The sequence below is a fragment of the Gymnodraco acuticeps genome, unplaced genomic scaffold (genome assembly GCF_902827175.1).
Source record: "Gymnodraco acuticeps unplaced genomic scaffold, fGymAcu1.1, whole genome shotgun sequence".
In the NCBI taxonomy this organism is placed as follows: domain Eukaryota; kingdom Metazoa; phylum Chordata; class Actinopteri; order Perciformes; family Bathydraconidae; genus Gymnodraco; species Gymnodraco acuticeps.
In genome coordinates, this window is record NW_022990392.1 from 769,319 (window position 1) to 795,191 (window position 25,873).

Below are 25,873 nucleotides of genomic sequence, written 5' to 3' on the forward strand. Positions count from 1 at the left end.
AAGAGATGTTTTATATTTATAAGGAAACTAGCTCTAGCTCTAGCCTTTCTGTCCAAACCTTAAGGCACCATAGTCTTAGGTCGCGTTCACACCTGCCTTGTTTAGTACTGTTGAATCGGTCCCTGTAGCTTTAACCCCTTGATACGGTTCGTTGGATTGGTTTAATTGAAGCAGTCCGATACCTCTGCTCCGCCTAAAAGAGGTTGTCTCGGGGCGCTCGCTAGTAAACTCTGGAGTGGTTCATTGCTGGTGTGACGTAGTCTGCATCAAAACATGGGAAACAAACTATTTGCTATCTGTGTTTTGCTATCTATGCTGTGTGCAACATCCAGTAACCTATAGGGTCATGCATTCATTCTGGTGACTGCTTACCTCACTGGTCCCCTGTGTACAGAGAAAAGGCAGTGGTACAATCTCATCAGAGCCACCTGTCATCGGTGAAACCTCCTCACTGCATAACGTCTCTCATTATATGTGTTATAATGGTTTGAATGCACGTTGTCTGATTTATAATCCCATGCGCCGGCCGCAGAGTGATACACTCTCCAGATTAACAGCAGCATGAAAATAACCTGCCAATGCTCCATGATGCAGGCTACAGTAGAAAATGCTGTTGAAAAGCATCTCCGTACAATGACTTTAGCTTACAGTTCATAGTCTGTTTGAGGTTGCCTGGGTGAACGCAAACCCAACCTTCTGCAAATGAAACTATGTAATACACTTGCGTCTGGTGTAAAGACGCGGACTATTTGGCATGAATGCAACCTTAGAGATGGTTATTGCTCAGATCTTTGGTCCTTAGCCCCTCTGCGACGAGTGGAAGGTTATGTTCATTCTTTTATAATGACCTTGCGGTGTCCTCAGATCCTCTCTAGTTACTTACAGATGCTGCGCCTTCTGCTGGTTCGGGGGATTTCACAATGAGTGGTTTGCCCCACCAGCTTGCCATGCCCTTCATTCAACCAAATGACTCTGGATCTACACGTCAAGCCCTCAAGGATTTCCCATATTCTGCCTCCAACCAAGAGCATGATTCAAAGCATACAATTCAGCTTGGTACTTTATCTTCTTCTGTCCCAACCTCCTCTGTGTACTTATGCAATAGATATAATAGTTGTTCATGCATTAATTGTATTTTCATTTGAATCCTGCATCTTCAAGTGCTAAGTATTAAGCCACGCTAGAGTTCGTTCATTTGCTCCTCAAGGGCCTTAAGAAGGCACGTCCTCCACGCAATGATAAAGACTGCCTCTTAACTTTGCACCCGTGCAAAGGTTAATGTATAAGTTCAGGCAAAGGGGTTTCACTATACATTGATAAACGTCAGATGCAGTTGTTACAGCTTTCTATTGGTTTCTCAGGTGGTGAATATACACAGACCTCTCACCTTTTAATCCTCAGCATAATCTCTCCCTTACTGAATTAACTTTGGAGATCAAATATACACACTGTTTTGAAACATTCAATGTCTGACAGTTCTGTCTGGGGAGTCAAGGAACCCTGAATAATCATTGCTAAAACTAACACTGTTTTCTTTGTCCTTTATCTTCCATGCTGAACTTCTCGCATCATTGCCCTCTGACCATGTTTATTCGATGGCTGCAAACCCAACGACGAGGGTTCTCCTCCAAGCTGCGTGATCTCTACCTAAGCTGCGATCTGCCCCCAGATCGCTATTCCCACTGTTTAAGAATCTGCACAGCCACAACTGCAGCTCTATATCCGCCTACCTCAACCCTGAGTATCCTGGGCCGTCGGTCATCTTCTGCCCACCAGCGCTATATCATGCTTCACAGGAATGAGATCCTTGCAGCACAAACAACCATGAACTCTTGCACTACTCGATGATGAGTAAACATTCAAAGATGTATATCTGTAGGATTCTGTTTTTGCATACCAGGTGGTTGCTGGGTTAGATTATATTTATTCTATTATAGTATATTCCCCTCATAGCTGCATGTTTGGGGGGGTAAGCTCATTGTCGCTGCCTCAAGACCTAGACACAGCAGTCTTGATAGGTAGTATGCTGGGGGGGGGGGGGGGGGGTCGGCACTGGTCACTTCCAGGCCTACACATAACAGTCTCTCTCGGTAGTATATTCTTTGGCTTTTCGGGCGTTCCCGGGCCTACACATAGAAGTTTCATTTGGTAGTATAGGTAGTATATTCCTCTCAAAGCCGCTGTGCTCGGGGAAGAATCGGCTCTGGGCTATTCCTCAGGCCTACACATAGCAGTCCCACTCATGCCCCTTTCACACCAACGCGTTTTCAGCTCCGGCTCGGAGCTGGAGCCTGAAAAGTACCGTTTTTTCCTGTTCACACCGCAGAGGCGCCGCCTCTTAGCTCCGGTATCCGGTTCACTTCCAGCTCCAAAAAATTGTCGGTCTCGAGGCAAGAGCTTCTGAGCTAAGAGGCGGCGTCGCTTACGTCTCTCTTACGTTGAGGCGGGGGCAGGGGCATGTGATGTTTGGAAAATTCCAAGTAAAGTCGTTCCTTGTAAAGTCATCTGATGCCTTCCATTTCGTTTCGTAAGAGGATAACCAAAGCGAACAGCGCTTCAATACAATCGGCCATTGTTGTTGTTGTCGATGTGAGGGATTTCCGCGCGGTTTGGATTTTATGAAGCAGGCACGTAAACGGTGACGTCATGACGCAGCAGCGGCAGCTCTGGGCGGTGTGAACAGAGCGGGAGCAGAAAAGGGAAACCGGAGCTGAACCAGAAAAGCTCCCACTCGGAGCTAGAAAGGGAAAAGCGCTGGTGTGAAAGCTGCATAAGTAGTATATTCCCCTTAAAGCCGCTGTGCTTAGGGGGAATGGCCACGTGGCAGCTCGACAGGCCCTCTACTTATCAGACTTACATCACCAGCGTCAGGCTCGGGCTACGCAGTTTTGGGGGTTAGTTATTTAATCATCACTCATCGTGCTATGTATATCTGTGGAGTGATGAGGCCCGAGCCTAGACGCCAAACTCAACTATATGCTGCTCAGAGGTTGCGCTAGACTTTTTCGCTGCCCGTCATTTTGCACGGACAGTATCGTAAAACTTCCGTCAAAATCCAGAATTACCCGTCGGCCTTTACACAACTCTGACGAGGGGGGGGGGGGGGAGAAGCATGCTCGTGAACTGTCAACGGGGGGGGGAGGGACAGTTCACATGCGCCGTGTTATGCATGGCTGCTGCACCCCGCGGGAGCGTACACAGCGTAAAGCCAAAACTTAGTTAGGTTTGGAGGGCATGCATAACACGGCATAACACCCATAAGCAGCCTCGCTGCGGGGAAACTTTGGCGCTGTTCCGAGTTTGTTCTAATCTGTCAAAATGACGGACTGCTTTCAGATTTGTCCGTCATTGTTAAAAAAAATCCGTCATAGACGGAAAATATTCGGATAACGCGACCTCTGAACATGTTAAAGAAACATGTGAGTTGTCTGACTGAAATGGGGCGAAGCCTGCGAGCTAGTAATGGCAGTCAACTCGAGCACTTATGCTGCATTCATACATAACGCCCCTTGCCACTCTACAACCAACCAAACAGAGTCTCCTTAATATGCCGCTCTATTTAACCTGCCAGATCTCTCTCTCTGCTTTGCTGCAGCTACTGTACATCACTGCTTGCCAGCCCCACCACCACCCCAGCTTCCACCTGTAGGCTCGGGGGTTAGTTATGTGTATCTGTAGAGTGATGAGACCCGAGCCTAGATGCCAAACTCAATTATATGCTGCTTCTAATAAACATGTTAAAGAAACACGTGAGTTGTCTGACTGAAGTACAGGTACAACCCTGATCAGGAGTCAGAGCGTTCAGCTAGCTCCCTCTCTTTGGAACCATCTTCCTGTTTTTATCAGAGCTGGTTTCCGATGACTCCGTATGTATGTCCTCCTAGGTCCTACATTTTATAATATTTTGTTGTATTGTTTGATTGTATTTGATTGCATTTTTGTTGTCTTTTATCCCATTATATTTTAATGTTACACTATCTTGTATTTTTATTATTTTCCTGTAATTGTATTTTTTCTTTTAGCACTGTCATTCATGTTTGTTAATCTGTAGGCTCAAACACGTTTTGTGATATTGGGCAATATAAATAAACTTCGATTTGATTTGAAAAGTAAAACCAACCTAATGTTTTGGTAACCCCATATTGCAAAAGTAAAATTAAGTAAGGGAGTGGGACAAGGATGTTGGGGTATAAACTGTAAGCAGGGGAGCCCCTGTAAAGCTCACCCGGTAACCATTAGGGCTCAGTCCCGTTGCAGACCACATCTTCCCCGCTGTTTCTCCAATGAAGGTGGCCCAAAGAATAATCTCTAAAAAAAAGATATATATGACAGAAAGGAAAGTGCCAGGCTGTGTTTGTACACATGAATTAGCATGCATGCCAGGAGCTTTTATTATTTAAACATGTCTTTAACTGTCCTAATTCTGCCAGGTATATTAATTTAAAGTCATACAATAATGATATGCTATTATAATGAGAACTCCAGGCCAGGAAGCAGGTCTTTGAGATAAAGATTTCATTTCGTTTTATCGCCACGCTGAGCTGTTATGTCAGGTGGGGAAGGGGGGCATGAATTATGGATTACCTTCATTCAATCAGGAGAGACGGTTTTGATGTAAGAATATATATTTATTGCAGAGATACACAAATTAATGTAATGGTGATGTTGGTGATTAGGCCCAGTTGCGCAGGAGTATCATCCGGGAGGGTAGAACCGATCCGATGAAATCCCCCGGGGTCTAGACACTGGTGGTGATGAATGGATAGTTGGGTCGGTCTGAAGAGGAGGGGCTTAGCTTGACCCTGGATTCAGAGGGACAGGAGGTGAAAAGGGGTGGAGGAGGGTTGCGTAGAGTCACCTGAAATGACAGCTGTCAGAGGGGGGAGAGCAGACTTAAAAGGTTTGGCAGAGCGCTATGATAGGCTCTTGGGAATAGAGTGATTGGTTAAGCTGGAGAGTGACGCCCCCGATCACTTATTGAGAGGAGATACATGGGAATAGTGGATAGACGGTCTTCCTGGTTGAACTTACACTGAGCTTCATTTTCCTCAGTCTCAATAGAGGTTTCTCAATACTCTAATTTCCCCTCCTCGACTCCTATCCTTGATACTTAGTCCCGCCCACAGGAGATGCGAGCGGAGGACTGAGGAGGGGAAGCAGCAGGCGGTTAGAGACATGAGAACTCCTCTCCTCTGAGCGGTCATTTTAAAGAGACGTCCATTAATGATGACAGGAGGCACAGCAGCCCTCTTTCTGATGGACAGAACTGTGTTCATGACGACTTATATATTTACTTTTAATTAATTGAAAGTGCGGTATAATTAAGCAATAGCTCACGACAGGCCGTGTTATATGCTCATTATATCACAGCTAAGGGGCATGGTTCGGCCCGACGCGAATTATGTTTGTCAATTTAAAATATGTGTCGTAAAACTGTGAAGTAACACTTTTTTTGTGTGAAACCGCTCAATGAACTACATCTCCCGTCTCGCACCACACACCAAGACGGCCGTCACGTTGGAACATTTCACTTCTTTCTTTCAGAATGAGGCGAAAAGTATTAAAAGAGGTGAAAATCACTCCAAGTCTGGGCACGTTGAGAGCTGTACATACACACAAGGGGAGTTAGTCGGTTCCGTAAGAGCCAGCATGCGGGACCGGGATTCTGGGATTTGTAGTCTTTCTAGTTGCGTATTTTTCATAGTCTTATATTTCAACAGTTTTACGACAAACTGACTTTTTTGACATGGAAATCATTTTTTAAGATTGACAAACATCATATGTGTAATTCATGGCACAATTCAAACGGCTCGAAAGATAATCTTTCTCTCTCCATTGACTTCAATACAAACTTTTTCGGAAATAAGGTCCCATGAGTCCCACCGGAAGGGGAGGGACTTCGCCTCTCTATCCAGGGGATGCATGCAGAGCTGTCATTGGCTGAGATAAGTCCGGCCGTGTGTAACGCTTCCACCGTTCCCGGAAATACACCCGCGGAGGAACCATCAGTGTATCCTCAATCATAGCTCCTCCAGAGAGCCTCCTCGATCCTCGATGTGCATTTAGAGAAATGAGATGACCTTCAAAATGGCGTGCTGAAATCCATTTCCGGGTCACTACCGGAGGACCGAGGAGTCGAGGAGGGGAAATTAAGAGGCTTCTCAATACTCAAATTTCCCCTCCTCGACTCCCCTCCTCGGTTCCCCTCCTCGAGACTTAGACCGGCCCACAGGAGATGCGAGCGGAGGACCGAGGAGGGGAACCGAGGAGAGAGGAGGGGAAGCAGCAGACGTTTAAAGAAATGAGAACTCCTCTCCTCTGAGCGGTCATTTTAAAGAGACGTCCGTTCATTATTACGTGGCAACAGCTGCATCAGCTGTCGAGTGTTTTGTCATAGCGCTGTATCTCTGTTAGATCAGCTGAACATTGTTCCCCCACATATTTACTTTGAATTCATTGAGAGTGCGGTATAATGAGACAATAACAGGCTACAGATGCGGACACACACACACAAATATATTTATATAAATATATACAATTTAAAGCATGAGAGCACTCTCATAATAACGTAACACAATCAGAGACTGGATATATCCCCCCCTCTCTCTGGTCGCTGAAATGGGGAATTTAAATTACTGGCCAAAAGTTGTATTTACAAGTATTAAAAGTAAGCAGAGGAAACCAAACCAACTGAGACCCGTCTGTCCGCCGCATTTACGCACTGTACAACACACACCTACACACTGTACCACACACATACCTACACACTGTACCACACACACCTACAGCTCCTAAAGCATAAGCCGTTGTGTATTTTATTATGTGAAGCAATGGTCTTAGAAAAATATCGACTCTTTGTTTGTAGATATCTACTAAACTAAAGCAAATAAAGAGAGTAGGCCCGTTATACTGAGTGATATATATTATACACACTGCTCTGCTTTCTGCACGGACCGTACAGCTGTTCTCTCTGGAAACATCGCGACGCGATGAAAGCAGTTTCTAAAATAATATCCAGGGGATGCATGCCATGTCATTGGCTGAGATAAGTCCGGCCGTGCGTCACGCCTCCACCGTTCCCGGAAATGCATCCGTGGAGGAACCATCAGTGTATCCTCGGTTATAGCTCCTCCAGAGAGCCTCCTCGACGCTCGATGCTCGGTCCTCGGTGTGCATTTAGATAAATGAGACGTCCTTCAAAATGGCGCTCTGAAATTCATTTCCGGGTCACTACCGGAGGACCGAGGAGTCGAGCAGTCGAGGAGGGGAAATTTGAGTATTGAGAAGCCTCTTTAGAGTATTGAGAAACCTCTAGTGTGTGTGTGTGTGTGTGGATGACATACTGACCGCAGACTGGACTGCATGATACATTAGATTGGTGGAAATTAGTTATAGGTTGGAAAAAAAGATTTCCTAATAAAAATAACTCCGGATGTGTTGGTCAACAAGTGCGTCATCGGGCTCGGAAAAACTTCTTTCAATTGACTTTGATTTGGTAAGAGACGTATGTTAATCAGCAATATTTATTTTTGAATCGATTTTTGGAATGGGCGTTGTGGCCAAGCGGTGGTACTACAGCTTCCATGAGGTCAAAATACTTGTTCCCATTGACTTACATTGTCAAAGAGAAATGTAGAATTGTATGTCAAATGTGCCAAAACACATGCAAATGAAGATACATCTTCATCAACTTGACAACACATACGGCCACTGTACATATCCTTGTAAATCTGGGTGTTCCCAGTCATGTACGTTTGGATTCATGGGCCACTGAGCAACTTAAATAGGAGTGAACAAGGCCCCCACTAACACTGGGTGTTTCTCAATGTCGAGTACGCTTGCTTGGTAGCATGTCTTACGAGAGTCTTGCTTCAGGCAAGAATACTTCCTGGCATTCGGAAAACGAAGAGTGGAACAGGCTAGCAAGTGTACAGGTGTGCGTCATATGAGAGGCCCGCCTTACATTTTCCGCCACAGATTTGGGGAAATTGGTCCGTGCGCAAAGTATTGTGGGGATTTTAAGACCGCGGAGTCTACACGTGTTTCTCCAAACGAAGTACGCCGGGCTCGGTAGAATTCCAAGTATGCTGGACATTGGAACAGTCCTTCGGCGGCACTCGATGACGTAGTATGCTTGAAATAGTGGCTCTGGAGCAGCTTTCCTCGACATTGAGAAACACCCACTATATCCAATTCTTTGTATCCATCCATCACACAAGGTCAAGGTTCAAGTTCCTGTTTAATCGTCATTGCAGTGTGCCGAGTATAGAGTTATATTATACTCTACTAGACCCTCAGAATGGGACAATAAACTTCAAAAAACGTGTCACCTCCAAACTTTATTTTGTACATCCATGTCTGTTAGCAGGACAGCAGTCATTCCATGTTGTGTTTGACACTAGAAAGTTTGTATTTTAAAAACACTGACAAAAAGAGCAGAGGTTATTATAAAAATGGTATTATATACAAAATAAATTGCATGGGCTATAAAAAAAAAACAGATTATACTTTCAATGAGACCTCTGAGTGATCCTAGCAACACAATCACACGTGAAGAGCAGGTGGTTGAGATTAAATAACAAAATATTCCTGCTTTGAAATATCTAGGCACCATTCCATTTAAATAACAGCGCAACATACGCTAACTTCCCTTTTGATGATTCCTCTTGTCAACATACCCTAACCCAATACCTCTGTCTATAGACTACAACCATCAAAGACCAGTTCTTTATCGTCGTCCACCATGGCAAACCCTTTTTATATTTATTATTAGCTACAATCACTTTCTCATCAGTCAAAATGTGAATTATTTATGTCCACAACTCATTTCTTATTAGGGGGGAATCTTTATTATAAATATGTATAATTTGATTCCAACTAGTTTACCGTTGACTTCTATTCAAACTGAATAGTAGACTACATTTTGACAGGTTATGTTTCCAAGTCGACAAATCAATAATGTAATTGTGTCTAGTTGTAATTCTAATAAATTATATCTATAAGTAATTTCTACTAGTAAATATGTTAATTATTCATATCAACAACAAAACTGTTACTTTTGGACATGTATTTTGTGTACAAAATATCATACATTCTAGTTTGTAATTTTAACTAGTAAGAATGTGATTTCTGGAATTGAAAAATAAAACTGTAGTAGCAACAAAATGTGCTACCCAAAAACAGATAGAAATGATTAGGTAATTTGTGTGTTACATATTCAAAATGTAATGTAAAATAACATTTCTGAGGGTTTAAATGTGAAAAGAAAATGTTTGTTTTATCAGTCATTGTTATTCTTACTAGCATTAAGGGGAATATTGAAAATATTATTAAATTAAAGATATCTGTAAATCAGTTTTGACGTGTTTAAATGTAATATCTACATGTGAAAATATATTTGTGACATGTCAAAACATTTCTACAGATATCTCAAATTAATTGCTGGCAACATATTAAAAAGGATTTGCCATACTTCTACTTTTCTTTGACAACTTTACCTTTTTCCTCTATAGAAATATAATACAAATAATATGTATGATCAGACTAGTCAGATTACAGTCACACATACAAAAAAAACATTTGCCTCTATAGAATTGGCATAACAGAAACATGCATACAAATAAAGTGATAAATATTGAATCCTATGTAAGCTGCGATAGATGCCTGTTAGACATGTTCAGTTTGGAGCTCCTCAACCGTGTCAGTTCAAATACATTACATATTACAAAAGCAATAAGAGAGCTGCCTCGTGGTCAATATATGAAATAGACTGGAAATTGGTTTTCCCATTTCTGGTGAGGGGTTGTATGGTTTTGTGAGGTATGATTTTGTCCCTGTATGTTGAGAAATAAACTTGGTTAGAGCTCGGGTTTCCCTTGACATTTAAATCACTTCCCTACAGACATCTTAAAGTAAAAAAAACGGCCTAGAAAATAGCTATCATTTGTACGAAATCCCGTTTAAAAGGATGTTATACTCAGAAAATAATGTCATTCTGAGAAATGACAGTTCTACGGAAGATAATTAGGGCCAAATGAGAAAGAAATGTAGGGAAGTGACCAAAAGAAAAGAACATGTTGAGTTCCGTCTTTCACTTTAATCTCAGGATTCTGAGTAAAAAGTCACAATTTTGATTAAAAAAAAAGTCTTTCATCTCGGAATACTGACCTTTTTTCTCAGGATTCTGACTTCTTTCTCAGTGTCTTGAGATTAAAGCCAGAACTCAAAATGCTCACATCCCAAAGTGTGTTTCTCATGTGGCCCTAATCGTCTTCCGTACGGTTCTGTGGAACAGTAGATGTGAAATGTTTAACACCTTATAACCACCTTGAGGTAAGGAAACATGAAATACTTTAGAGGGCAGCAGTTCAGTGTTATTGTAGAGAGGGGGGGGGGGGGGGGGGGGGGGGGGGACAGCTGTCACTCTGCTGCCTGTGCTTGCTGCTCCTTGTTGAGGATGATGCTGATGATGTCGCCCTCGTGCTCCTTCATGTGCTCCATGAGACGCTCCTTGCTGGTGGACTCGAAGCCGCAGATACAGCAGCAGAACAGGAGGACGCAGTACTCCATCCCAGAGCCGGGGGCCTGACTGGAACGCTGCTGCAGCAGAGCGGAGTCCTTCCTCTGGGGGCTCAGGGCTTCACCGGGCCACTGTGAGGGGTCCGTGGTAGGTGTAGGCAGGGTAGCTGAGCTGTCCATTGCCAGGCCGGCTGATGCCTCCACGGGGCCCTTTGTGGGGGGGGCCCCCGCAGGCCGCTCAGCTGCTGACTCCATCACCGCCGGTAGCTTCTGAGGAGCTCTGAGGAAATGAAGGAATCAGCAACAGAGGGAGAGAGATTAACTGACTGCTGCACATCTCACTTTAAGGACATTTTTGGCTAATTAAAGGGATAGTGGAAATGGAACCTCAAATAGTTTCGTTTTAACTTATATACAAGCATAATTACGTACCAAAACAATCACACCTGATTAAAAAAAAAAATAATTGCCTTACGCATGTTAGAAGCACTTTATTGCAGCTTCCCCGAAGTTTTTTAGAAACGAAATGTTTCTCAGCCTAACCGGAAGTGACGAAAACTTAGGAAGACGATACGATAACAAACCATGGCGTCTATGCAGAATGAACGTGGAAGGGCAAATATACCAGACAAAGAAGAAGGATTGTACGAGGTATCCAGTGATGATAGCGAGTCAGAAACATCCTCTCGGCTTTCCTACGAAAATGTCGTTTTAGGAACTGAATCTGAATCCGGTTCAGTAAGCGACGATGGTGACAATATTGAGCCAGACGATGGACCATTACGTCCTTATTTGTTCGAGCCCGAGCCCGAGGTGATGGTTCACGGCATGGGCAATGGCGAGGATGACCAGGACCAGGCGCCAGATGATGCACCCCTACGCACAAATAATCTTGACTGGTAGGTCCCTAAGCATAGCTCACGCATCTTAAGATCACCTGTAGCCTTTACAAATATTAATCATTGTTAACCAGTTAAGCCCGAAGGTCCCCCCAGTGGACCCCTCCCACAGTTTTTTTTCTCTCACATGTCTCAGGGCTTCTTAACATTTATGAAACTATTAATGTTTCATACCCTTTTAAAGGTAAGAAACTCCGCTAACTGACAATAAGAACAATTGTTAGCTAGAAAAAACACAAGAGTAATACCAAGCCTTTGAATTAGCATTGAGCGAAACAATGCTAACTAATGCTAACGCTTTTTTACACACAACACACGGTAGAAATGCCCTTATTACTATCTTAACTGCACAAACAAGATATACGATTTAAAGCTGAGACTCCACAGGTGTAATGTCATCACTGTAAGACCTCGAATTCCTGGAGCTATCAGCCAGAAAAGAGAAAGTAAACAACATCCTAGGATAGCCAGGCTGCCTGTCAAGTGTAGGCTGTACTCACAGTACTGTTAGTCTATCATAGTCTATATGATGACTGTAGTGTACACATTCGACACTGTGTACCGGATAAATGGCGTTGTACAACATGGTACAGGCTAATGATGCATTAAATCAACAAGAAAACATAATAAAATACTCACTTCTTATGTATTCCACTTTCAATTTGAGCTAGAGACCGAGGAATCTCGAAACAATCGTCAGTAAAATGACGGGAGCACACGACTGCCGAATTACTCGTCAGCTTCGGCTCCGTGAAGTTTGCCCGTGTTATCTGAACAAATTTCACCCACTGACGACGAATGGCTGGGTTTCTTGGAAACGCATGCGTCGATACGCCATTCTCTGCATTTGCTGTCGCACTACAGCCATACAAAACATCTATTCACCATAATAAAGGTCGGCTATTCACATGCAAATGCTATTGAATGTCCGCCATTGTTTGTGCCCGTCTTCCTCTGCTCTCGTCATCACCCGAAGATTCCCGACGATTCCCGAAGTATTTCGTTTCATTGAGAGGGCGCAGTCAAATTGAAAATAAAATGAAACTAGGCGGATGAAATTAAAAAAAATTGTTTATTATGCTTTTTTTTAATAAAAATACATAAGTTAAACCCAAAATTCGCGGATTTCCACTATCCCTTTAAGGAAAGTTTCATAAAAGCACACTGCCCATTTTTGTTGACATCTGTTGGATATATAAAAGTAACTTGCAGCCAAAAATCTATTATCCCTCTGACGCAGAGTGACAGATGACAGTCACTGCTCTTTCTGCCAAACACACTTTTAAAGGTGCCTCAATGTTATTTTACTTAACATAACATTGGGCTTTGTGATAAAACAACAACATGATAATATTTGGATGCTTACTAAATAAGAATATCAGCAAAAAATAATAGAGAACATTTACAATTAAACAATCAAATGTAGTACATGCTGTACACAAATAAAAAATCAAGAAAAAATAAATAGTTTTCCAACTGTGCAATATAATAATAATAATAATAATAATTATTATTATTATTATTAATGGTGTCAGAACAATCATGAGCCTAGAGGGAAACCACTTACTAGGGTAAAATGGCCAACTAATGTAATAATTTGTATTAAATTAGCTTAAAAGTTGTTTAAAAAGCATAAATTCAATTCATAAAAAATACTCTTACATTTATTTTTGTAGAGCTTGAAAGTAAAAGTGTATATGAAATCCAAATATTGGCTTTTATCAAGGGCTCAAATTCATTGTAATATGTATACATATAGAAAGGACACATGAAGAAGTGTTTTCCAGGGTAGATGTCTGCTGAGTCACAGAGATGAACCTGAGAGAAACTCAGAGTACAGCCACGGCTGTAGCAGGTAGTATGGTGGTATGGTACTATGGTAGTATGGTACTATGGTAGTCTGGTAGTATGGTAGTCTGGTAGTATGGTAGTCTGGTAGTGTGGTAGTATGGTAGTACGGTACTGTGGTAGTCTGGTAGTATGGTAGTCTGGTAGTGTGGTAGTATGGTAGTACGGTACTGTGGTAGTCTGGTAGTATGGTAGTCTGGTAGTATGGTAGTCTGGTACTATGGTAGTCTGGTAGTATGGTAGTCTGGTAGTGTGGTAGTATGGTAGTACGGTACTGTGGTAGTCTGGTAGTATGGTAGTCTGGTAGTATGGTACTATGGTAGTCTGGTGTTTACCGGCTGCTCTGGGAGATGGCCTCGTTGATGGCTTTGTTGACCTGCTCGTAGTTGTAGTTCTGGTCTCCGGCGTGCTTCCACATGTGGGATTTGAGGGAGGGGGGGTGACTGCACACATAGCCACACAGGGAGCACCTGGAGCAGAGGGGAGAGAGAGCCACAGAGTGAGAGGGGAAGTTAATTCAATTTGCTTCCTGATTTTATTAAGTCAAAATTAATCCTTCTAGGAGGAGAATTCATCCTGACTCAAGACTCCACACGGAGTACTGAGCCTGACAGAGAGTGGAGGGAGGAAAGAGGATTTACTGTAGACGAGTGAAGTAATTAGACTGAATTGTAAGTGTATAATCGCCATAAACAAAACCTTTTTATTGGTTTTGGTAGCTAAAAAAACAGTTGTCAAGCCAGGACATCATAAACTGTGGCTCCAGAGAGGGCCTTCTACATGTCGCTGTATTATCTGCTGCTGTTTCTTGAGCTTTTGCTGAGCAACTTCAGCTACCGCTGAAAACAAAACATTTCTCGATTTCGAGCTTCAACATTAAAGCTTGAAATAACTAAGTGGTCCGAAAAAAATTAATTACAAAAAACATATAACCTTCCTCAGGCAGTGTGTCAGTGTGATGTGCCGGGGACAGGAGACCCCCCCTCAATGAGAAACTGTAAGAAATAATCGGGGAATCCCTCCGGAGTGGAGTCATGACGACTGGATCAGAATTTTTATTTTTTATTTCGTGGTTTGTGTTCCAGCTGTCGATCAGCTGTGCGCAGCGTCTCCACTGCATCTCAACCCCCCGCAGCAACTCTATCCACCAGTTAAAGGAAATAAAACTAATGTGTTGTGTTACATCAGCTGTACAATTTACCAAATATGGTGTTCTTAGTTTCCATACCTCCTGTGTTTTATGAGCGACTTATCAAGTCTTAGCAAACGGCACAAAACATGATAGTATAAACCATGCTCGTATCTATACAACCTATAGAAATGCAAAACGGTGTCAGTTTAAAGTAATGCTATCCTTCTGCTTACCGCATCATTTATGAGAAAACATTTCATAACATTAACACAACATATTCGAGGTGGTTTTAAATAACATATCCGTATTTATTTATTTCTCCAAGTTATGTTTTTGTGTGCACTGAGGAGTCGCAAACAGGCGTTTGTTTAATCATTTTAAGATTGGCTTTAATCAATGTATGAAAATTAATTCTTCATATGATAAATGAGAGGTAACATTTTATTTATGGTATTATTTCCACATTTCTCTCCATTCTTCCTTCTGCCAACGGTGTCGCAGTTTCTCATCTCTTCCGTTTTTGTGCGTACCGCGTACGGATGGGTCAGAGTGTCCGTGGAGGATCGCAAATTTTCCCGCCAAGTTTCTTTTTTATAAATCGCAAAGATTGCTTAGAAATTGGCGTACGCCATCTTTTGAGCGTACGCTTTATATATGTGTGTGTTGTACAGTGAGTAGGTGTGTGTTGTGGAGTGTATAGGTGTCTGTTGTAATGAATATGCCGCCAGCTAAGGGCGTTGTTGGACTAACAGTAGGTGAGTGAGTGAGTGAGTGAGTGTGTGTGTGAGAGTTGATGTACCAGGCAGACAGGCAGGTCTCAGTAGCTTACCTGACATAAATGGTCAAAAATTGTACATTCTCCGTTAGTCTACGAGCTCTCCGTTCAAGCGAAGTACTATTCCTTCTCAATGTAGCATGACATTGGATATGCTCTTAATTTGTCCTGGATTGGAATTTTTACGAACATTCCCTAGGAATGTGCTTAAAATGCATGAAAAACGCACATATTTGAAAATTGCCGACTTTCTGGGGGGCGGGGCTTATGGAAGGCAATTTGAAATAAGTCCAGATTCATAAGAGCAATGTATATACAGCGTTTCGTGAATATCAGTAAAACTGTATGCGAGTAGTTTGGATTAATTTGTGACATGTAAATTGTCAAAAATGGTATATTCTCCGTTAGCTTAAGACATCCACGATTGAGCTATCGAAATTTGGCTTAAAAATGTAGCATCATATTGGATAGGGGCTGAAGTTGTCCTGGATTGGAATTTTTCCGATCATTCCCCTAGGAGGAGTTTGCAAAAATGTCCTTAAAATGGATGAAAAACGCACATATTTCAAAATGGCCAACTTTCTGGGGGGCGGGGCTAATTAAAAGCAATTTGAAATATGTGTACAATCATGAAAGCAATGTGTATACAGCGTTTCGTGAATATCGGAAAAACTATATGAGAGTAGTTGAGTAATTTGCGACATGTAAATCGTCAAAAATGGTATATTCTCCGTTAGCTTACAACCTCCACGATTGAGCTATCAAAAATGCAAATGTTTCAAAAGGGCCGACTTTGTCGGGGGCGGGGCTAATGGAAGCTAATTAGAAATATGTCCGCAATTCCATGAGGAATGTCTGTGCCAACATTTGTGAAGTTCTGAGAAACTATATGTGACTACCACACAATAGGGGGCAGTTTTTAAAAAAACAACGAGTTATGAGCATTTATTTCTAAGCCCCGCCTTTTTGCGAGTACGTTTTGATTCATGGCGGCAATATTTATCGTCTGAACATGCTCATTTTCTACGGTAATATGTCTGACACTCCACCGATGCTGTATACGAAGTTTGGTGTGAAATTTAAATGTAGGTGAATATTTCACTGTTTTGAACATTATGCTAATTAAAAATGTCAACTTCTGGAGCGCCCTAAAGCCCCCAAAAACAATATACAAATATGGAATAATAATAAGAAGAATTCCTAGGATAACAATAGGTTCCTCGCATTTCGTGCTAGGACGCCGTTGGGTCCTAGCGCTCCGTGCTCGGGCCCTAATAACGGAAGCTTTTGGCATATGTTTTTCAACGGCTATGCCGCGCCCTTATGCAATAGTAGAGGACCCCGGCTTTTATTGATTGTGATTGAAACACTATCTTATTATTTATTTTGTAATATTTTCAAGACATTATTTTTTGTTTTACAGCTTATTGAACCTTTTTGTTTGACATCAACCATTATAGATAATACAGCTATCCGAGTGTGTGTGGTACTGTTTGTGGTTTGTTTTTAACTGTGTAATAAAGTTAATTATTAAAAATGTTAGAGTTCCTTATTTTTAAACTGAAATGTGCACTACTGTTCAAAATAAATAAAAAACAAAGGAATTATGCATTTGGGATTTCTTTTTGCTTTTTCTTGTTGTACCTCACAGTCCTGCTGAGGTGTGGTGGTGCACCACACCTCCTCCCGCTGCCTCCGCTCATCAGAAGCCAACCTCCTATCCATTAGGGCTGAACGATTAATCGATTTTAAATCGAAATCACGATTTTAAATGATGCGATTATCAAATCGCAAAGCCTGCGATTTAAAAAAAAATAATGTTTACATTTTTTTTTTTTTTCTTCTTGTGTGTCAGTCATCCACACCAATCAGAAGTGCTGTGCTCCACATGTACCAGCCATTGTTACCCAATCAGAAGTGGCCTATGATAGAAGGTGATAGACAGATTGATCCAATCACCTGCAAAGTATTTTTGAAAGTGCCTGCCCTTTTCCAAATGGCTTCCAATGGAGCTTTCCTAGATGGTTTGGTGAAACAAAGCGTCTGAGTCAGGTTAGTAATGCTCCATCACATGTGTTACATCTATTACAGGGTGAGTCTTAAACTGAAGCTTGACTTTAAAGCAACCCAACGGAAGTTTCATGTAAGTTTAGTTCTTTCACTCGTAGCTCGGATTGCGGGGGTGCTAGAGACGGGAGTACGTTGATGCGACCTTCCTAGCCGGAGATATGGCCGCATTTTTTCTAATAAACATCCGTTGGGTCGCTTAAAAACAAATAACCCAAATCGAATCGCAATATTTGTTAGAAAAATCGCAATTAGATTCTTTCCCAAAATCGTGCAGCCCTACTATCCTTCCCCACCCGCATCAAGCACCAGACCTGGGGGGACAGACAGAGCCTTCTCCGTCGCTGCCCCCTCCCACTGGAACTCACTCCCCCAACCCATCAGAAACTGCACTGACCTCACCACCTTCAAAAAAACTCACCTCTTCAATCGGGCTTTTAATGTGTGATTGTTTTTGTATTGCTTGATTTTAAATGTAACTATATTTATTTGTTGTTCTTTTCTTGTCACTATCTCTGTAAAGCGACTTTGAGCACCTGTAAAAGCGATAGGGTTAGATTGGATAAACCAAATATTGACGGTTTCCAAAAGTTGAATTACTTTTACAGGTAAGTCTGAACTTACTGCTTCAATTTGGCCCACTTTTAACACTCAAGTCCTCTTACTTCATGAGTGCCCTTAACAGAGTGTATTTTCTAATGGCATTCTACACCTGCAGGTACGGATGAGTGTTTTAGTGAAGTGGAAATCACCAATCAGGGGCTTGGTCAAGGTACATTTTAAGGATGACAGAGAGAGTATTTAATCCCCATCACTTTCTTCCCTGCCAAATAGAAGCCCATTCCTTCACAGGCTGCTGGGACCATGCGACACAAAGTGCTCACACGCAGCTGGAGCCCCACAGAGACTCTGATAACCTCAGCTTCTCTGGGCTGGGCACTTCATTCTCACCTCGGGGGTCCTGCAGGGGCTCTTATCACGCCTCTGTGTGCTGGATTCTCTCACCTGTACTGCTCCAGCAGCTGCACGGCCTGGTGCTCCTGGGGGTGTCTCCTCATGTGGCTCTTCAGACTGTTCATGTTGGTGGTGGCAAAATCACAGCTACAGCACCTGGAGAAAGGAGAGATGAGAGAACATGGAGTTTAACAGGACGCCCTCTGAGGTCATGGTGTTGCTTTTACACTCATAGCCTGAAAGGGAGAGAAGGGATTTAGGCAAGACAGAAGGAATGGCACTTAAAGGAAAACAATAGATCCGAAACGTTTTCCACTTTGTGCGTCTCAGTTGGGGGAAGAAACTGGCTTTTTTAGTTGCTTCGAGACACATAATGCACAAGGTCTGCAGAGAACTCATCACACTCAACTCGCGGCCACTTACTGCGTAAAAGAAGTCAGAGAAAACAAAAAGTTGCACCTAATCATGGGAGAGTTACTGGGGCTGGAACAATAAAAACATGCATTTAACCAACAAAAACAATAAAAATCAAGTAATTGCAAACAGACTTGCAGCATTGTGTTTCAATAGTCATTGTTGGATTAATTTTATTTGAGACTAAATGGGATCAATGCCTAATATATATACACATACAGAAATATGTTTGATTACGTTATCCTTTTTCTAATGTTTTTATTGTACTGTGGATCATTTTAAATACAAGTGAATTGCTTCGACCTCATAAAAAATGTATTTGTGTTCCATGTTGTTACGTTTGAGTTTTATTACATTTCAATCAGATTAAAGACACATCATAATTCATGTCAAATGTGAACACTTGTGCAGTGTGCAAAGTTAAACCGCGTAGTGTTTGCAGTATTTACTTACTGCACCATCACTAAAACACATCACTGGAAATGATGTAATTATTATAGGCATATACAAACAGCCCAAACAGTGTCAGACACATTTTCAGTAGAATGTGATATTCTCTTTTTACATCTTAATGCATTAAGGGAGTGAAAGCTTATGATTCTTACAACCTGGTAAGTGAGTTTGTCTCACGCTAAAAAGAGCAAAGATTCTGGCATTTTTACAGCACAGTTACACAACACAGCGAGCACTTTAAATGGAAATGTTTTGGCATTTGATTTCCGCGGTGGAGAGGAATGAATACCAATGGAGCTTCAGTGCAGTGGAACATAATCGTAACGCACTGTTACCAGGTACCAACAGCTTAAACTTTATTTATGGCTGTTTACAACTAGATAGAATGTGGAATAATAGCCCTTTCATTACCCCTCGACACTAATAGTATTGCAGGAATGAGTTCTAAACCTGGGAATGAGTTAGAATTGGAGCACTTCCGGGCTCCCCCGTCTGGAGGTCAACGGTTTTAATAACATGTTTTTGGTTAGTGTTCTGTGGTTAAAGGTGGGGTAGGTCATTTTGGAGAAACCAGCTCGAGTGCGCTAGAATTTGAAAATACACAGCCGGAACAAATCTGCCACTTCCTTACAGAGCCCCTCCTCCAACACACACGAACGCGCACATGACCAATGAGGGCACGAGATAAGTTTGTGCACAGATGGAAGGCTGACAGGGCTGGCTCAGATGATTGGTCGTGCTTTTTACAGTACTACGGCTTCTACAGATGACATTTTTTTATGGATTTTTCTCATTTCTCCCGTGTTATTATCCAAAGTGAATGTAAACTTGAATAATGTACATCATTTGAATGTAATAATTAAGTTGATTGTTGTTTGTGGAAGCTCCAGTGAATGAGCCCCATTAACTGAGTTTAAACATCACTTTAAATGGAAGATTTAAAGTGATGTTTAAATCTTCCATTTAGGCCCCGCCCACTCGATCGGATCGGCATCGGCCGATACTGATTCCGGCGATCGGCCCCGAAATTGGCGATCGGAGCATCCCTACAAATAATAGAACAATATGCATCCAAAACATATTAACAAAGTTTAAAACCAGAATACAATTAAAACAAATTAGGACCACTGTACACATTGATATAACTGAAATGTCAGTGAGACCTAGGGTTGGGAACCGAAACTCGGTTCCAGATGAGAACCGATAAGAAAATGCCGGGTACCGGGTACCCATACAAAATACACAATTTCGGTTCTGCTTAACGGTTCCTAAACGCGGTAGACCCTGTATTCCAGCGGGTCCGTCTGCACCGCGGTGCTGCGGTGACCCGGTGGAATACAGGGCGGACCTGGAGAATCACAGAACGGCCGGTCGTCAGCGGGCCGTTGACGGCCGGCTCGGTACGCTGACGGCCGGCACCGCCCTTAATTTTTTTTAACGGCATCATATAAATTGCGCTGACAGGCGACAGAGGTCCACAGTTGCCCCGCAGCGATGCTCCCCCGCCCTCCCGTAGACATTTCACGAGCTCAGTCACTTCATAACACCAAAGATAGGTCGCGGTAAACACTCTGAAGTGAGGCTCCACTACACTAAAAAATAAAAATAAAAGGCAAAGTGTCATGCCTGTTAATAGCTTGCCACAGGCATAGCTCAGTTAAAATAAAGCACAGCTATTGTGCAATACATTTGTATTGCATGTATATTTTTTAGTAACTATTTCAGTTAAAGCTTTTAAGAATACATATATTTTTGTTATCTAAACGTTTGACCTCTTTATTTTACAATTTTGGAATCGAAACGGGGAATCGATAAGAACCGGAATCGATAAGCAGAACCGGAATCGAAATCGGAATCGATAAATTTCAAACGATACCCATCCCTAGTGAGACCCCTGGGCTTGTTTGACAATTACTGTTCATGGTAATTTGAAAACAAATCCCGTTGTTGGACACACATAAAAACACACCGAACATACACACACACACACACACACACACACACACACACACGCACACAGCGGAGCCGAGCAGAGCACATACACATCATGCGCCTTTGTGACCGGACATTTCCTTCATTCTGTGTGGTTGAAACGTAGCAGCCTGCAGTGGGGGACACAGTAAAGGCGGTGTGTACGCGCTGGTGCTGCACTTCTCAGAGGCTGCCTCCTGATGCTGCAGCCATTTCATGAAATGAAGGAGGTTTTACAAATTAAAAAAATAGCTCTACACCCCTGGCCGCAATGTCCTTAAAATGAAGTCCGAGTTCGAAATATATCTCAAATAATGTATGCACTGCCATTTTCTATGGGATTAGTTTTGTATCATAAAGATAAAGCAACACTTTCTCAGAATAAAGCAAAACTATGAGTTTAAAAGAAGAAAAAAACTGAGTCAAGCAAAATAAAATACATTTCAAAAATAAAACTATAAGTTGCAAACAAATCATTTGTGTAATCATGTAAACTATAAGTCTTTTTTCTTTGTTTTAACATAGGTTTTTGTTTTCAGTTCTTGTTTCTTCTTTCTCAATGATCAGACTTTTGCTCTCGCTGCAGCTTTCTCTTTTGCGCTCCCTCATTTTTTGTTTGAGATTCTGACACAAACCTCCCAGGTGGGCGGGACTTTCAGGGGTGCGTCCCCATTGGCTACTCAGCTTTTGAGTGACAGCCCAGTCCTCCAGCGATTGTACAGTGCAGGCCGGTGCGGTAGCTAGCTGAGCGTGGACAGAAGACCCCCAGAAGATCCAGCATTTCAATTATTATAAGACTACAAGTGAAAATATATGTAAGTATTGATCATTTGTGTTGTTTGTGCTATACGGTCTGTTTCTTTATTGTGTTAAGTGAGAAGTAAAGCTGTGCTATGAAAGTTAGCTTGTGCTACCTTTAGATCCAGGCCCGGACTGGCCATCGGGAGGACCGGGCCTGCTAAGTGGCCTGCTGGCCTGAGGACTTTTTTTTATGTAGGCCTATGTATTGTGAACGCAACGCTGCGCAAATGTGGGTCTGACTCTGCCTCACAGAGGGTGACTGGCTGCCGACATGATGTGGCCTGCCCACATGGCCACTTTCATACAGATCATACTAATGCCCTCGATTGGTCTCTGTGTGTCATTCAAGCTCGGGAGGGTGTGTGTTATGTGTGGCGCGAGCGAGAGAGAAAGCGCGCGCACCGGTTACGTGTATTGTTGTTAGCATCTGGTGCTAGCTAGCTGCGCTAACGGATATAAGGAGCTTTTTCAACAACAAGGTGGAGGAGAGTCCTCTGCTGTCAGACTGAGAGACTGATAACTACAGCTCAGGTGAGGTAAAGGACTCTGAGTGTTTAGATAGTTAACTTAGTCTAAGTTATCCCAGTGGGTCTGTTACTTTAGATGAAAATAAGGAGCTACTCCGAACGCCCCTCTGAGAGATATTTTCTTTAAAGGTCCCATGTCATGGCCATTTCTACTGATCATAATTCCATTGTTGAGGTCTACTAGAATAGATTTACATTGTTCAATGTTCCAAACTCACATTGGTTTCTCATACAGCATCTCTGTATAGTATGTTCATCCTCTGTCCTACACGCCTTGTTGGAGCTCCTGCTCCCCCCCCCCTCCCTGTGAGCCCAGTGTGCTCTGATTGGTCAGCTCGCCCACTCTGTTCTGATGAGTCTACCACCGTTACAGCGGAACATCAGTGATTATGTGTTACCATGGCGTTTGTTAGCAACCAGAAAATGACACCAGTAATGACAAACAGATGAGAATGCTGCGTGGGGTCTGGGTGCCGTGTTAGCGGGATGTTGCGCGGCTCGCTGCTGGAGCGGACAGTGTGAGCTGGCTTCCCAGTGGGTCTCAAACGGTTTGGTCACCATTTATGTAAACACATATTTCCATTTGAGGGGGGAGTGATTAGTAAAATATGCATGAATAATAAAAAAAAAAAACGTTAACTAGGTGAAAAAAGGTAAGATAAACTATTAAAACTTGTTGAGCTAAAACTAGTCTTTGCTGCTGCCTCAAAGAGGAGCAGGGGGGAGAGGGGGGGAGACAGGAGAGGCTGGTTCAGGAGCACAGACACACTCACAACTATAAATGAACCAAAAACAAATAAATAAACAAGTTTCAATGTTTTTCCATATTGGATATGGTATGTTATTGATTATGGCCATGTTCTTATGATTTTATGATTATTTAAATGTATACAGTTCTGTTTCATATGGGTGTAGTCTCTTTATTTCCCCCTCAAAGTGCACCAGATTGATGCATTTAAGTCCAACATTAAAACAAATCTTACCGGGGGAGCATGCCCCCGGACCCCCCTATAGGATTTGAGGTCCACCCCTCACATAGGTTCCTAAATAGATTTGCAATTTTTTTTAAATAGTAACCCATGTCCATATGTTTATTTGTGGGTAGTAGATTTAGAGGGCTATCACTACGGGCAGCAACGCTGTAAATATTGACAAATAAATCCAGCAAAATGGCACAAAAAACTGGTAGTGGCCTGACTGGGTGTATAATTCCCGGCCTGACTTATTGTCCCAGTCCGGCCTTGTTTAGATCTATAACAATGCAAGCTAAGTAGCCTAACAGTTAGCTACATAGCTAGCAGTGAGTGAGCATTCAGACACCGGCGCACACACTCAAACGGACTCGTGTGCCTGACTCTACCAACAGGCTTTCATGATTCTGTTTAGATATGCAAGTATAAGCCATGATAGCTTATTTTATGAACACGCTAATTTGATATGAAAATCAATGGAGGCTGAGTTAACTTTGTAGGAAAACCTACCGTCCATGATGCCCCTGAGCTGTGTTTTACTTTAACTTCATATTTTTCATTTCCTAAAACATTTATTTTCCTCTCATATTAACAGTGTGGATCATTGAGACAGCGTGGCGTCCAGAGGTCTTATCCCGTTTTCCCACTTCCTCTGAGGGGACAGCACGGAGGGGGGGCATGAAGCACCAGCTTCATCCACGCTGGGCGTTGCTGTTATCACTGGCTCAGTGTCATTTCATTTGACCAAATGGCTTTATACATTTAATAGATTTTATTATTATCCACCTTTTTGTTTTATGTCCTTTTATTTAAAACATTCTTTGAGACTTCATCTTCTGGTTCAAATTTCAATAAATGTAATTTGTATAATCACTCTTTTGTCTTTATTCTACATGAAAATGTTAGAGATTCCATTCAAATCTGTCGATTATTCATATCTTCCTCAGGCTAGGAATAGTATGTCAAATTTTGAATGATAAATGTATATCATTTTCTCACAGGATATAGAATGAAACAACACCGGTTTTATCCATTGTGTATGGATGCTTCAGCTCTTCAGACCAACATAGTGTGAGCATGTTCCCAATTGTGTTGGTATGCAACCGGTCTGGTCTATTTAATAAAGCAAATCTGCCACTTTTATATTGCAGAATTTGTTCAATTAAAGCAGTCTTTAATTGTTTGTCCTAAACATAGCAATATATGCTTTTGAAATGTAACATGTCTTTGAAAAATAATAGTACAGTTTATATTGTGTATCACCTTTAGCTTAAAAATACATAGATGTGTTTTTTTAATCTATAACATAAATAGACAAATTGGGAAATTATTTAACAGCAGCAGTGTGTTCAGGTATTAAAATATTTAAAGTTGGAATAAAGTATAAACTACACATCACAAGTGTAATGCACTGCAATCCATAAAATAAGTCCGATATGTTCATGAAAACTCCCCAGGAGACACCGACACTAACGTGGCCGAGTGGACTCCGGAGTTTGCTGCATGAGTTGCACTGTATGATCTGTGGTGTAGTGGGCTGTCACTCAAAAACTGAGTAGCCAATGAGGACGCACCCTTGAAAGTCCCGCCCACCTGGGATGTTTGTGTCAAAATCTCAAACAAAAAATGAGGGAGCGCAAACAAGAGAGCTGCAGCGAGAGCAAAAGTCTGATCCTTGAGAAAGAAGAAACAAGAACTGCAAACAAAAATCTATGTTAAAACAAAGAAAAAATACTTATAGTTTTACATGATTACACAAATGATTTGTTTGCAACTTATAGTTTTATTTTTGAAATTTATTTTATTTTGCTTGACTTAGTTTGGAAATTGAAAATTTGGAGAAAAAAACATCAGCTATTTCGCAGACCGGGGGTTGGGAACGCCTGAGATAGACGGTTCAGCCACACGAGGCCGACATGGAAACGCAAGGTGGGTAGGATCTGCATACGAAACGCTCTGGGGGGGCAAACGTCTCCGTGTTTACGCCTATACGATCAATTCCTGATAACTGATGCAATAGCCCCGCCTCTCCCCACCTCTCCCCACCTCTCCTGCTCAGAGATCAGCTGCTGGGCTGTCAGAAGACGGGGAGGGAAAGAGAGGCTCCGTTTTTTATTATTATATAGAGTCGTTACTCATTTGTTTTAAAGCTCAATAAATAACAAAGACCTTTGACCGGCACTTTTCTAATTTTTTTCGGAAGATTTAAACTTTAACGGACATGTTGACCGGCGAAACAAAATCGAACTGAAACTCTGCTGCACGGTCCGCTCGTCCCTTGGAAGAGTGCTGGTGGTGCTGGTGGACTACCGGAGAGATTTACAGCAGGAGCAAACGCTTGCCTCGGGGAGGGAGAAAAAGAGCCAGAGCGTCTACAGCGGAGAATATACAGAAGGGCAACCATGGCAACCATGTGAGGGAAGTCTTCTTTGCTGCTTTTGTGGCAGGACTACAGCGCCACTTACAGGCCTGGCATATGTACTACAGCGTCTCCAGCGTTTTCGAGCGGTCTTGTGTGAACGGACACGTTTCTGGTGCCTATT

The 25,873-nt window shown here is 42.2% G+C and overlaps 1 protein-coding gene across 2 annotated transcripts in view; it reads right to left on the reverse strand.

Moving 5' to 3' along the window:
- Positions 1–8,324: 8,324 nt before the first annotated feature.
- Positions 8,325–25,873, reverse strand: part of LOC117551615 (zinc finger protein 507-like) — a 31,106-nt gene continuing 13,557 nt past the window's right edge. For both annotated transcript variants that reach the window (XM_034224544.1, XM_034224545.1), the window contains exons 5-7: positions 18,245–18,349; positions 13,601–13,735; positions 8,325–10,798 (exon numbers count right to left, since the gene is read on the reverse strand). In XM_034224544.1, coding sequence (XP_034080435.1) covers positions 10,420–10,798; positions 13,601–13,735; positions 18,245–18,349 — 619 coding nt within the window. In that variant the 3' untranslated portion in view covers positions 8,325–10,419. The remainder of the gene's footprint in view (positions 10,799–13,600; positions 13,736–18,244; positions 18,350–25,873) is intronic.